Source organism: Neoarthrinium moseri, assembly GCF_022829205.1.
Source record: "Neoarthrinium moseri strain CBS 164.80 chromosome Unknown scaffold2_Wmoseri_CBS_16480, whole genome shotgun sequence".
Classification (NCBI taxonomy): Eukaryota; Fungi; Ascomycota; class Sordariomycetes; order Amphisphaeriales; family Apiosporaceae; genus Neoarthrinium; species Neoarthrinium moseri.
The window spans coordinates 1,339,988-1,353,149 of record NW_026055116.1 but is presented as its reverse complement, the minus strand read 5'-3'; the positions used below and the strand labels follow the sequence as shown (position 1 = coordinate 1,353,149).

Genomic DNA, 13,162 nt, shown 5'->3' with positions numbered 1-13,162 from the left:
CCAGAGATCTCAGATTAACTCATGCCATTGCCCAACACGACTAACCAGCAATAGAGTGCGGGAAGACAAGCCTCTGCTTCATCATACCCAACTCTGAACTCTTGTCCCAGGTGCCATCCGGTTTCTGGCGGTAACACATGAGCTTGCCCTCGTCTCCAACACTACCCATAATCTGACCGTCATCGTCAAAGCCGACCCTCCAGACGGGCGAGCGGTGGCTCTCGAGTTTGGAGAGCTCCCTCACGGTGTGCTCGATCTGACCGGGCTGGCCGGTGATGAGGCGTTCTCCATGGGAGCCAGACTTGTCAATCTCGGCCCTTATGCCCGAGTGCGCCTGGGGTTGGCCTCGAGGCTGACTATCCTGGGTCGCTGCAGCAGAGTGGGCCCCGGCTCTGTCCTTGCCTGTGATGTCGGCAACGGCCCATGACCTTCCATCATCCTTGTTGTATGGAGTGTCAATCCGGAAGACCCTGACAAAGCCGTCCTGGCAGGCGGTAGCGATCATGTCGTAGCCTCTGAAGTTGCCGGGTGCCCAAGCGACATCGCGGACCAGGCCCCTATGTCCGCTGATCTCAACCGCCTGGTAGAACTCCCTTGCTCGGGTAGCCGCGCCGAAAGAGCTGGTCACAGTGTCACGGGACCGGAAGATCTTGACAGAGTCCAAGCCCGCAACGACCAGGCTCAGGGCATCAGTGGGCACACCGGCTCTCAATGCCTTGTAGCAGGGCTCTGGGTTCGGATCAAAGCGGACCTTGAAACACGTCTCCTCTCCACGGTTGGGCCTGGGCAGCGCCTGGAAATCGTCAATGCCGGTGTAGTCTGCCAAGTTCTCAGGCTCCTCGCTCTCGTGGACGTATAGATGTCCATCCGCTGCGAGGAATGCGAAGTAGGTGTATCTGGTCTCCTCATTATGCTTGACTGAGAAGGAGCGGTATGGTGACTTGTTTGACCTGCTCTCGTGGGCGGCCTTGGGATTACTGCCGCGAGAGCTGAAGCGCCGACTTGGCGCGGCAGAGTCGTCTTCGGCCCATAGCTTGAAACGGCCTTCAATACCAAGAGAAGCAATGAGATTCGGGTATATTGTCGGCGGCAGCCATTGGAGCTGCGCGTGGCCGTTAGCTACTACTTCTGAGGTCGGCGGCGGCCATTGAATCGTGAAAGCGCGCCATGGGGCAAGGCACGACCTACCTCTAGAACCTCGCCGGGATGGGCACCCCAATTATCACACATACGCCAGGTGCCGTCCTTCTGGCGGTTGAAGACTCGAATCTTGCCATCAACTGAGCCCGTCGCACAGCGGTCGCCATATGCATTAAATGCGACGGCCTGGACCAGGTCCCGATGGCCATGGGCAATCAGATCGAAGCTCGCGCTGTCATCCGTCAATGACGGGACATCATCCAGTGCAGGAGGCATGCTCGGCACTCTAGATCACCATTATCAATGGGCCAAAGTGTTCGAAGTCGGTGAGATTGATGCACATGTGAATACATGCATGTACGCAAGTAGTTGTAGCTCTTCAAGACACTCTACGTTGATTGCATAGCGGGGTAAGTTATTTGTTGCTTGTTGGCGTAGCAAACCACGGTTCAGTGCATTTGGGTTAGATGCATTTAGCGAACTAGTGGAACTCGGCTTCAGTCTTTCATATTCCATACCGCTCGACAATACACTAATTTCTTTTACGATGTTCTTTTTTGATAATGAGTGGCTCTTTGAATCTTAAGCCTGGCAGATCCGTCTTAGTAAACGCTGCGAAGGACACCTCTAGGCTTGATGTATGACTTACGACGCTGCATGAGTACCATGCCTCTGGCAGTGAGACTGCATTTCTTGGCTTATGCGTCCTTGGTGGTCATATATATCGGAACATGTTGTTCTTGACACTTCTTTTCATGGCTACGGGTTGGCCATCCTCGTACTCAATGCCCGCCTCGCCTCCATCCCCAGACAGGCCTGACATCTTCCGCTTCATCTCTTCATCAAGCTCTGCAATAGTCTTCTTCTTCTTGGGCTCCGAGCTCTTCGTTTCATCTGGCGTAGTGTAATGCTTTTTCCCAGACGCGTCCCCTTCTTGTTGGGATCCCGCGGGCGGATCAGATTTGCTGCCCACATAGGCTCTCCGGAGTTGGCCTGCAGTGGTCGCGGCTGGTGAGCATAATCCCTTTTGCAAGCGCTGAGGTGCTGTTCGTAACATCTTCAAAGACGCGTTAATTTCTGGAGACGGGAAGTCATTTAACATCAATGGGTTGCTGGCCTCTTTCAATGATGCGGATTTCCGCTCATGCCATAAGTATGACGTCAGTGCCTATCGCTGATACTATATGTTTTGTCCCCTTCAATAACCCATGAACTACAGGCGCACATATGCTGGTGAGTCTCAGTGACCCGTAATGACAACAGCGGTAGAAGAATCATACCAAAAATATATACCCCGCTGCATATGCATCTCTCCAATCACATCAATTCGAGGCTTGAACGGCAGAAAAGCACCGACACCAGCAACGAAGCATGCAAATGCAGATAATGACTGCTACACGATCATGTATTTCTTTTACAAGTATATCATCTTCAGAGACTAGGGTACCCATAAGATGCGAGATGAGTGTCCTGCTTAGACCAAACCATGGTGCCTTCACGTGGTTCTGATGCTTGAACACCCAGCAACTCCAGATCGTACCCTTGTGAGGACAAAAGACAAGGAGCAATGAAGGAGACAGCAGAACAACAGCAAGAGACCGGTAGTTTGAGATACTATGTCCCTTTATCAAAAAAGACAGCACATAAACAATGAACGCCGCTGCCGCCCCTCCTACCATTGTCGTCACAGGGAAGGACTTCTCATACACTACATGCATGATCATAGTACCGTCACTTAATAACAATTCCAATTCCTCGTGATTCAACCGTCTGGAGAATTATTTCACGCAATTCTCCCGAAATCACATCCCCCCAATGGCGGGTGGGATCCCAGCTCGTACCTGGCAGCAGTACCTCGAGTGGGCTGAAGACTACTTTCTGTTCCCCAACAGCCGGACGGCGCTGCTCCCGGTCGTAGCGTTCAGCTTCGATGGAACGTCGCAGACCATCATCGTCCGCAACAAGAGCAGCGCCCAATACACTGGGGCGAGCATCCGGGCGCTGTTGATCCGTATCACGGACTCGGGCCAGCTGGATGGCGCCGCAGAACGGGACGGGCGTGATCTACCGGCCAAGTTGGACATGGGGACTTGCTTGTTGGAGTTCTGGGATGGTGCGTGTAGGGGTCTTTATTGCCCTTTCCTTGTACACAAATAATGAATGGTTACTTACAGTGGAAAGCAGACAAGAATTTGGCTGAGAGGTGGCCAGAGTGGAAGGTCGAGACGAAGCAAATAGGCTGCTCGTCACAATGGTATACCCGAATTCTAGGATGGTCAGATCAGAAGATCAAAGACGAATTCGGCCTGGCATCTTCAGCCGGTCCTGAGATCAACTTCGAAGGAACACCTTGATGACTGCAGATGAGCACCTGGGTGCTTTCCAGGTTATAGATTGGGTCCAATTGATCACGGTTATACAGCAGCTTACTTCGATTAACATTGAGGATACAAGTAAAGATCACTTTTATTCGCTTCTCTCCTAGAATGAATCGCGGCTTGGGGCCGCTAGTGAGAGTGCGTATCTAACCACTGCCAACCAAAGCAATCAGAAGCCCATCGTATACATGTTCATGAACACAAGATTCGTCATTCCAAGTCTATCTATTCTTTATACCTGACCGCACGCCAGAAAGAACCTCATGATTTAATTAGCCGCAAACGTGGGGAAAGAATTCTACTCTTTGGCCTCCTCCGTCTCGGGCTGTGCGTCAGTCATAACCTCGTCCTTAGCAGGCTCTTCCTTCTTCGCTTGCTCCTCTGCAGCCTTCTTCGATTCCGCCTCAGCACGCTTGGCGGCAGCTTCGGCATCAAGCTTTGCTTGTACCGCAGCACGCTCAGCCTCTACCTTCTCGAAATACCGCTGGGTGATGGGGCCAGCCATGGCGCGGATCTCGTCCATCTTGGCGATGTAGATAGCCTTGGTGGCATCCTCGCCGTCCTCGTACAACCAATCCTATTGCATTATTAGCACAGACTCAAAACTGTTGTAATTCGATGTGAACCCACCTCGCTGTCAGTCAACTTGGATCGGAGCTTGTCCTTCTCCTCTTCGCTGGCAAAGTCGGCCAGCTGGTCATCGAGCTTGTTGCGCATGTCGTAGATGTAAGTCTCGAGCTCGTTCTTCTTCTCCTCGGTATCGGCCACGAGCTTGTCCTCCATAACCATGGCAGACTCCTTCTCGGTGGCTGCGTTCTTTGCGGGCTCGTCAAGGGAGGTCGTGCCAGCAACGATGGGCAAGTCACCCTTGCGGACTTGCTTCTTCACCTTGCGTGTCTTGGGCTTGTCGTCCTTCTTGTCGTCGGTATCCATGGCGTCATCGCCCTCCTTTGCCTCGTCCTTAACCTCCTCCTCGACCTCCTGGTCCTCTACATAGTAACCACTCTCCACATTCAAGACACCGTGAATGTTGACACGTGCCTTCAGCTTGCAGATCATGAACTCGGTCTTAGGGTCGGCCTTGACGCCCTTGACGGAGAAGCGTCCGATAAAGGCAGGGACCTTGCCGGGCAGCTCTTCGGGCTTGGCGTATCTGGCTTCCAAGTCGAAGGCCTGCTTTCGGTAGAAGGTCAGGATCTTGGTGGAAGGCAGCACGTTACCCTTGTTGAAGACGGTAAGGCTGGTGTCCTCATCAGGGATGTCGGCGTCCTTCTCCCAAGAGAATTCGATGGGGTAGCTGCAGATGTCCTGGACCGCGAAGTCACGGACCTTGAAGACAGGCGAGAGGATAGCGCAGCTGAAGGCGCAACCTCTTGCGATGGCCTCGTCCTGGTTCAGGGTGAAAGAGAGGGTCTTTCCGAAGAAGGCCTGGATTCTCTCCTTCAGGGCGGGAACGCGGGTGGAGCCACCGACAAGCTCAATGAAGTCGATGTCGTCCTTGGTCAGCTTGGCCTCGGCAAGGGCCTTCTCGATGGGAGCGGTGGCCTTGTTCAGGACGGGCTCTACGAGAGCCTCGAACTCCTGACGTGTGATCATGGCGGTGACATCGATATCATTCATGAGGGACTCGATGTTCATGGGGGCCTGCTGGTTGGCAGACAGGATCTTCTTCAGCTTCTCGGCAGCGGCATCGACACGGACCATGGCCTTGGGGTTGGTGGTGATGTCAATCTTGTATTTGCCCTTGAACTCCTTGTGGAAGTGGTTGACCAGGGCCAGGTTGAAGTCACGACCACCAAAGTGTCTGTCGCAAGCGGTGGCCTTGACAGCAAGCTCACCCTTCTTGAACTCAACGATGGAGGCAGTGTAGTTGCTGTGACCGATATCGATGAAGCAAACACGACGGGGCTTCTCCTCGGGGCCGGGCAGGTCGAGCTTGGTAATACCGTAGCCAAGAGCGGCGGCGGTTGTGTCGTTGATGAGGCGCAGGGTCCTCAGACCTGCGATCTCGGCGGCATCGATCAGGGCGCGGCGCTGGATGTCGGTGAACCAGGCGGGCACGCTCAGAACCATGTCTTGTACGGGAAGTCTCAGCTCGTTGGCGGCGGTCTGCTTGATCTTGCTGAGGTACATGGCCGTCAGTTCAGTGGCGGTGAACTGTCGCTTCTCGCCGAGGTAGGAGACCTCAGCGCCGACCTGGCCGTTGACGTCGACGAGGGCAGCCGAGACATATTGCTGCTCGACCTGGACATCGGGGTCCTTCAAACTCCGGCCTACTAAGCGCTTGAGGGAGCTGACGGTGTTCTTGAGGTTGGAGATTTCTTGAGTCTTGGCCGGCTCACCCAAGTAGCGGGACTTGGGACCAAATCCTACGAGGGAACTGGATAGAGAGAGAGTGCGGTTAGCGTGGATGCGCGGGAGAACGACCGGAGGGGGGTCGACGGGGTAGAAGTCTGGGGAGACAAGGACTCACGGTGTGGCTCGGTTGGAAACCTCATTGGTGATCTAGGACGTGAAAGTCAGCAAACGAACGGTCGCCTTGGGGCACGCCCGAAGGGCGTATGGTAGAGTCGAGAGGATAGAGAGGGTAGTGACGGAAAGAGAGATGCGCGGAAGTACTCACAACATCAACACCGCGATTTCTCGCAACCGCGATCACGGTGTTGAGGGTACCCAAGTCGATACCGACTACGCTCATCTTTACTTCGCGAGTGGGGGGGTTTGACAGGACGTTCTCACGGGAGGAGACGAGGGTTGCGAAAGGGGAGGAGAACCAAAGAGTTGTGTCTGGGTCGTTTTGTCCACGGCGGGTTTTGCAGATGTTCAGACTTTTCGGGACGTTGGAGAAAAAAAAAGCTGCCCGAGGGGATGAGTGGTGTCAAACAAAGGTGGGTAGGATAGGTAGAAACGAACAGGTGCGGTGCGTCCAGTGGTGAGGCTGCCCGCCAACCCGCCCGCAAGTTTCGCTGAGTTTGCGACCTCCCCCTCCTCTAGGCACACACCCCCCCGCCGTTGTTAGGCGCAACCAGCCTCTGCCTGAAGACTCCAGAACTTTCGAGCACCGACCCGACGCCCGCGACGACCTGGCCTGCCTGGCTCCTCCACAGTCCACAGCAGCAAGCTGATCGGCAACGAGGCTACGACCCTCACATCCATGCTCGCACGCCCGCATGCATTAAAAAAAGATAACAGCAAGTATGCCTTGTGGACAGTTATACTCATTCTATACTTGGTATTCTATTTAGAGAGCCCAACACCATCATTGGCTTGCTCCGGCAGATCGGCACGCGGCGTACCTTTGGCCCTCCATCTAGGTCGGGTACCCGTCCTGGCGCCTCTTGCCCAAGAATTCATGAATGGACACAACCCATGGCCAGTGGCATTCTCACCCGCTTGCGTATACATGTAATCACAAACTCTCACATGACAGTAAACACGTATGACGATATGTGAATTTGCGTCTACGGTCCTGTCCCATGATGCCGTTGCCATTCTCACCAGAAATGGCCCGAATGCAGTGAATCCCAGCTCCATTCACTTTCGTCATAACAATGGGTCTTCACGGCCTTACAAGCCCTGCCCAGGTGGTTGCTGGAGGGGTTTGGTGCTGGGCTGCACCCGCACCCCAAGGCGTGCCGTGATGAACCACTATGAGCACAGAAGGCCCAAGACCCCACCAAATTCCTGACCGCCCCGCGATTCCACAATATTATTGCATCACGACCGGGACGACGGCGAGACGTCCTCAGGATTTGTCACATAACTGACTTGTGCAGTGAGGCGAGGCTGAAAACCTCTGTCGACGCCCCCAGGCACCAGAAGGAATACCGGGAATCTGACTCGTCTCGAGATGCTTGACTAGCCCAGGCTAGGGAGACGATTCGGCGTTAAAAGCTCTGGGAGCAAGAAAAAATCTTTCCATTGATTTCATTGGCGTCTAATCCAGTATCTGCTTGTTGTCCGCCCAGGATGGCTCCACACCCCGGCATACACTTTCGTAGTCCCTATACTTTTGCTGGTCTATAGACAAGTCCGACGTCGTCCAGAACATGGTCCAGTTCATGTCCTTGATCTTCATGGTACCCCTCGATCGTTCGAAATACCATTTGTTCACCGGGTTGTCTTTTCTGCTCCTCCAACATACCCCGTCCGGGAAACAATCTCGGACCATCGCATTGAAGACAATGTCCGCTACACCTCCGGCACCTTGGCTTTTCCTGAGAACAGCAAACTTATCGAGGTATGGAATCATTCTGGATGGCGCCACCCTCTCGGGTCCACTTTCGCCAAACGGGCTTTCCCACGTTAGTATGGCCCCTCCTTCATACTCGCCGGCGATGATGATGCCGGCCAGATTGTCTTCTACTCGTTTGAGGTAATGCTCAACGTCAAGCTCTCTCCCGAATGAGTCGTTGATGAGATGCACGAGCCGGCCAAGATTGATGCATGGGTCTGTCAGCTTCAGGCGTTTCTCGCCCGGTTGCGGCGGTCTCCACGGAGCAACGCGGGGGTCTGGGAAGATAGTTAACGGCATGCCTCGCTTAGCTAGTGTTGTCAATGAGCCAATCCGTGGTGACGTCCCATTCGACGACACAACTGGTCGTATACGACCGGATGGTAGAGATGACGACTGAACGGGTCTATCGGTCAACAGGTTGTGAATGAGAGGGTTCAACTTCCTCCTGGTCGATACTAAAGCCCAGTCCAGGTCATCCTCTCCTCCCGATCTGTCGTTCGCTGCCTCCTGAGGTGTCGTTATGATCGCAGAGGAAGTAGGCGGTAGCAGCGACAACGTCTTCCTTGCCAGCTCAGCATTCTTCAAATGATAGAAACTGTCACTTCGTGGCTTATCCGATGTCGTATGTGCTTCACATGCCTCTGAGAGGTGCTTGGTAACCTCTTCATACTCCTGCTCCATGTTGAGGAACATGTGTCGTCCCGTCGCCCTGTTCAGAGCGGGAATGCCTCCCACAGGATCCAATATGATCAATCTATACACCTCGGCGGACTTGAAGAGCCGCGTGAGCTGGTCGTCCTCGGCCGGCTGGCCTAAGAACTGAAGACCCGAAAGCTGGCGGGCCAGTGCAATGACAGTTTCGTTGGGATCAACGGATCTAAAAGAGCAGAGATCTTCCGTGTAACCAATGGAGGGTACAACGGCGATGGCTTCGTCTTGCAGCGTGTCCATCAAATCTTTCGAGTTGCCGACGAAGAGGTCTTCGGAAGTAAACGGCGAAGTGTCTTTGCCGGCCGCATCTCCTATGATGATCGGGGATTGAACAATACGAGCGCTCGCTTCATCGTACTGATCATCGATTGCTGTCACAATCCGGCTGGCTTGCATGTTGGTGACCTGGCGCCGCGTGGCCTCGTCTTCGGAAGGGAGATCACAGTCGACAACCACAATACTTGTCAGGCCCAGCTTCTTGAGCTGACTCAAAGTCCTTCCAACTCCATGCATCGTAGAGTCGTCGAGGTCTTGGGGTGCCCTAAACTTCACCAAGGCAACATAGACAGGCTCAGAAACTGCAGCTGCACTGCCCAATGTCTCCGTTGAATCTTGAGCTTCTGCAAGCGTAGATTGTGTCTCTTTCGTGCCATTTTCTTGGGTTTGAGATGCTTGCTGCTTGAAGTTTGTCGCGCCCTTTTTCTGGAGGAGCGGAACAAACTTGTTCATATAAGCACGTGCATCTCGCTTAGTGACAGATGTCTCCAGAACGGAAAGCAGAAAGTCCTGGAGACCATCAGCAATGTGCTGTGAAGAACGATTATGCTAGGACGGATAGATACCCTGTCTTGTTTCTTCTGTTGTTTCTGCGCGTCTGAGATGGATGCGAATGGCGACTTGAATGCTATTGTTGTTCTGGCCCGACCGCTACTTTCAGCCACCGCTCCTAAGGGCGTGGGCTTTTGCGAGCCATTGCTTGACCGCGTTGCGATGCTCCTCTGAAAATCCTTGGTGAATGGTACCTGAGCATCGTAAGATATGCATTCTTGTCACTCTGAACGCGCAAAAGCACAAGTCATCTGTCATTCCGAAGCTTCGTGAAGACAAGTGAAGAAACATTCGGGTGCGGGAGGTAGCCCACTTACATTGATCGTAGAACTAGCCTTTTTGAAGGCAATCGTTCGCGGATTCATGTCGCAACAGGCATCTTGCGAGGCCCGGGAGGACACTCGACAGCTTTGGGCTTATAGCATCAAATTTTGTCCATGGAAGTGGTACGGAGGAAGAGCGGTGCTGTTGTTCATCTCAATGTTGTGAAGCATCCCCGTGAGTCAAGATCTGATAAGGCCGATAAAGCCCTCGACAGCTAACCGGTATCGGTCAAGTGTAGCGGGCGCCAGCGGGGGCGGTGACATCAAATTGAAGGGTTTTCTGTGCCGACACGTGCCTGCAGGCTAACCGACAAGGGAGCCCCCGGCTGGCACTATGCAACCACCTGCCGAGCTCAAGGCCGCCTTTTCTTCACCACGCACCTGGATGCCTGAAGGGTCAACTTGCATACATACCCGAGTTAGGTACTTAAATATGTAGTAGGTATGTGGTAGAACGTATCAACCCATCAGATCACCATTACCTAACAACATGGATATGGGTATCCTGGTAGCAATGTTTCTGATTATTATTATTTATTAGGCACCTCTTTCCTCCATAGGTGGTATATACATATGCCACTACCTTGGAATATATTATCGATGACTATGTTATTGCCGACCTAAGAATGTAGGTTAGGTACAGTCTTATTGTTACTGGCGTTTGTAATGGCGGAATATGGGCATATCTTCTGCTCTCGATTTGTAGTCTACGCGACAGATATACAGTAAGCTCCTGTAGGCAATTTCAAAATGAGACTTCGCCTTGAAAATGCTGACTGCCCAAATATTCTGACCTGTGGTCGTGGTGCCCCAAAAAAAAAGCTAAGCAGTATGGCTCTGTCAGCAGTCGCTCTTTGCCTCTTGGGATACCAGCAATCCTCCTTGAACCTCCAAAGCGCCTTCCGTGTGCAACGCCATGCGATACACAACGAAACGGTCCGCCTTGTCGAAAGGTTAGCATCATACATTTTCATGGCAACATAAGCCACTCAGCAGTCCGCATTTCAGATCGATAGTCATACGCCGCTGCATTATCAGCACACATTTTTTGTCAAGATGCCTACTATTTGGAATGAGACTTTCGAAATTGACATGCCTCTTTGTGCAGGCAGAAATATCGCTGAGCAGTCAATCAAGGACCTGCAGCATTCGATGAACGTCGGCCACTTCACAGCCCTTGACCTGACCAAGTGCTACCTCGCCTACATTCAGAAACTCAATCCGCGTTTGTCGTATGTTCTCACCAGTGACTTATCCGCGCGGTGTAATAACGACTGAGACATACAGCGCCGTGATTGAGTTGAACCCTGATGCCCTGGCGATTGCAGACAGACTTGACGAGGAGAGAAGATACGGTATTGTTCGAGGACCTCTGCATGGCATACCATTTTTGGTAAAGGACGTGAGTATTTTCAGCCATAACACTCCATGACGACCTGCTTCTCACTATCCTTTCAGAACATTGCGACGAAGGACAGTATGAACACAACCGCTGGTTCGAGCAGTAAGTTGGTTACACAGTGGTGACCAGTGAGATATCTCGGCTCACCATTCTCTGCAGTGCTCATTGGCGCCAACGTTCCTCGTGACGCTCATGTTGTGGAACTTCTAAGACAAAAGGGAGCCGTACTTTTGGGCCATGCCAATATGTCCGAGTGGTCATCTATGCGATCGTTTCATTAGTAAGTGCCGGTTCCCTTACTATCCCACTGGGGACTCCTTGCTGACCTGGGTAGCTCCGAGGGCTACTCGACCCGGGGAGGGCAGAGCAGGAACCCTTACAATCTCTCCAAGAATCCTGGGGGTTCAAGTTCGGGTTCTGCTAGCGCTGTATCTGCCAACATGTGTGCTTTCAGCCTCGGCACGGAAACTAAATCTAGGGTTAGTCGCCTCACATGTACCATGGATGCTGTGTTGACTTGAAAGCAGGTGATATTTCCTGCCGACCGGAACGGTGTCGTTGGGCTCAGACCTACCAGGGGTCGAGTATCGTGTGATGGTGTCATTCCAGTGTCTCGCAATTTTGACACAGTCGGAACTTTTGGTCGAACCGTTGCGGACGCCGCTGCTGCCCTTGATGGTATCTCCGATGGCAACAGATCTTTGACCAATCATTTGACCGACCACCGAGATCTATCCGGTACGTTATTTGGAGTGCCAATGGAGGGAGTTTGGGACTGCGGAGAGAGAGACCCAAGCAAAAGAGCACAAATGCCACGTCTGAGACTGGCTGTACATTGGGCTATGTGTCATGGCGCGCTCGTAGATGTCACAAAGATTGGCAGTATTGGAGAGAGTGTCCCTGATTATGGTTGCTGTGACTGGTATGTTATCAGGCTGTGGCTTCACGAAGTTGGCGCTGGCTCTGATTGACAACTTCAAGGGACTTCCAATCGCTACGGGGATACCCAGAGCGTTCCCAACACACAGTAGTCAAAGTTGACTTCTTCAACGACTTGAGGAGATATCTGTCCAGCTTGGTCACAAATCCCTGTGGCATACACGGCGTCCAAGAAGTGGTTGCATACAACAGGAATATAGCATCTGGAGGAGGTTTCCCTTGGACTCATCCAGCATGGCCTAGCGGCCAGGACAGTTTCGAAAAGAGCATGGCGTCTGGGGGAACCGAGGACGATACATACCGTGACGCCTCATCACACATTCAAAGGATGTCGCAGGACAACGGTCTAGACCGCGCCTTTGAATATGATGATGAGCGGGACTTTGATGCACTGCTGGTTCCGGTGCAGGCCGGAGGAGGTGCAGTCATGCAACTAGCGGCGCAAGCTGGTAAGTTATCCTGCCACCCTCGGCCAAGCCATCGATTAGCCTTTGACCGCTCTCGTAGGGTATCCCATGATCACCATCCCTCTCGATATTAATCCATTCGACGGTGAGTTGGTCATCCCTGGACCTTGAGAAGGACGCTTGCTCTACCCCTGTGAACCCCTTCCATAGAGATGAGTAAATATGCAACATGCTGATGCTCATACCTACCAGGTGTTCCGTATGGAATTGCCCTCATAGTCAAACCCCATCGAGACGATAAACTGATCAGATTGGGTTCTGCTCTTGAAAGAGTATTGCTGATCGAAAATAGAGCAAGGCAACCACCTTTGTTTCTCAATGTCGAGGCCGAAAATCTCATCTTTATCAAAGATGGCACAGACGATGATGACTCAGAAGGTGACTATCACTCCGATGAAAATGATACATACGATGAATACGGGCAATTGATGTCATAGGACGATTGAAGACCAGATTCGGCGGATTTGCAGACGAGTAGGAATTACTACACGCGGTTTGGCGGAGAACAAGATTCCCGAACAGAAGGCAATCAACTCTCTTTATCTGTACTATTCGGCTGAAAAAAAAAATGCATTAGTTTGACTAAACCAGAATAAAAGATGTCGGCAAGTCTGACCCAACAGTAAATGAAACCCTACATAGGTGTGATAGAAGAGGTAGCCTTGACAGTCATCCTGGGATGCTTGCTACATGCTACGAGATATTCAGCATCTAAATTTTGTTTTACAGAATATCCC

At 52.5% G+C, this 13,162-nt stretch overlaps 6 protein-coding genes across 6 annotated transcripts; 2 read left to right on the top strand and 4 right to left on the bottom strand.

Moving 5' to 3' along the window:
• Nucleotides 1–40: 40 nt before the first annotated feature.
• On the bottom strand, nucleotides 41–1,416 carry JN550_001162 (uncharacterized protein; the record flags this gene model as incomplete). Its single annotated transcript, XM_049310013.1, has 2 exons — nucleotides 41–1,102; nucleotides 1,189–1,416. The coding sequence occupies 2 exons, from the start codon at nucleotides 1,414–1,416 to the stop codon at nucleotides 41–43; spliced, it is 1,290 nt and encodes a 429-aa protein (XP_049177068.1).
• A 439-nt stretch (nucleotides 1,417–1,855) lies between these two features.
• On the bottom strand, nucleotides 1,856–2,197 carry JN550_001161 (uncharacterized protein; the record flags this gene model as incomplete). Its single annotated transcript, XM_049310002.1, has 1 exon — nucleotides 1,856–2,197. One exon carries the CDS (start codon nucleotides 2,195–2,197, stop codon nucleotides 1,856–1,858), a length of 342 nt encoding a protein of 113 aa, XP_049177067.1.
• A 758-nt stretch (nucleotides 2,198–2,955) lies between these two features.
• On the top strand, nucleotides 2,956–3,494 carry JN550_001160 (uncharacterized protein; the record flags this gene model as incomplete). Its single annotated transcript, XM_049309992.1, has 2 exons — nucleotides 2,956–3,253; nucleotides 3,325–3,494. 2 exons carry the CDS (start codon nucleotides 2,956–2,958, stop codon nucleotides 3,492–3,494), a joined length of 468 nt encoding a protein of 155 aa, XP_049177066.1.
• Nucleotides 3,495–3,816: 322 nt separating this feature from the next.
• JN550_001159 (uncharacterized protein) lies at nucleotides 3,817–6,216 on the bottom strand (the record flags this gene model as incomplete). Its single annotated transcript, XM_049309982.1, has 4 exons — nucleotides 3,817–4,095; nucleotides 4,149–5,898; nucleotides 5,992–6,023; nucleotides 6,142–6,216. The coding sequence occupies 4 exons, from the start codon at nucleotides 6,214–6,216 to the stop codon at nucleotides 3,817–3,819; spliced, it is 2,136 nt and encodes a 711-aa protein (XP_049177065.1).
• Nucleotides 6,217–7,455: 1,239 nt separating this feature from the next.
• JN550_001158 (uncharacterized protein) lies at nucleotides 7,456–9,659 on the bottom strand (the record flags this gene model as incomplete). Its single annotated transcript, XM_049309971.1, has 3 exons — nucleotides 7,456–9,252; nucleotides 9,309–9,488; nucleotides 9,612–9,659. The coding sequence occupies 3 exons, from the start codon at nucleotides 9,657–9,659 to the stop codon at nucleotides 7,456–7,458; spliced, it is 2,025 nt and encodes a 674-aa protein (XP_049177064.1).
• A 1,014-nt stretch (nucleotides 9,660–10,673) lies between these two features.
• On the top strand, nucleotides 10,674–12,862 carry JN550_001157 (uncharacterized protein; the record flags this gene model as incomplete). The annotated part of the gene is made up of 10 exons (XM_049309960.1): nucleotides 10,674–10,849; nucleotides 10,905–11,019; nucleotides 11,076–11,121; nucleotides 11,179–11,299; nucleotides 11,354–11,498; nucleotides 11,547–11,757; nucleotides 11,884–11,941; nucleotides 12,001–12,407; nucleotides 12,466–12,510; nucleotides 12,618–12,862. The coding sequence occupies 10 exons, from the start codon at nucleotides 10,674–10,676 to the stop codon at nucleotides 12,860–12,862; spliced, it is 1,569 nt and encodes a 522-aa protein (XP_049177063.1).
• Nucleotides 12,863–13,162: the final 300 nt, after the last annotated feature.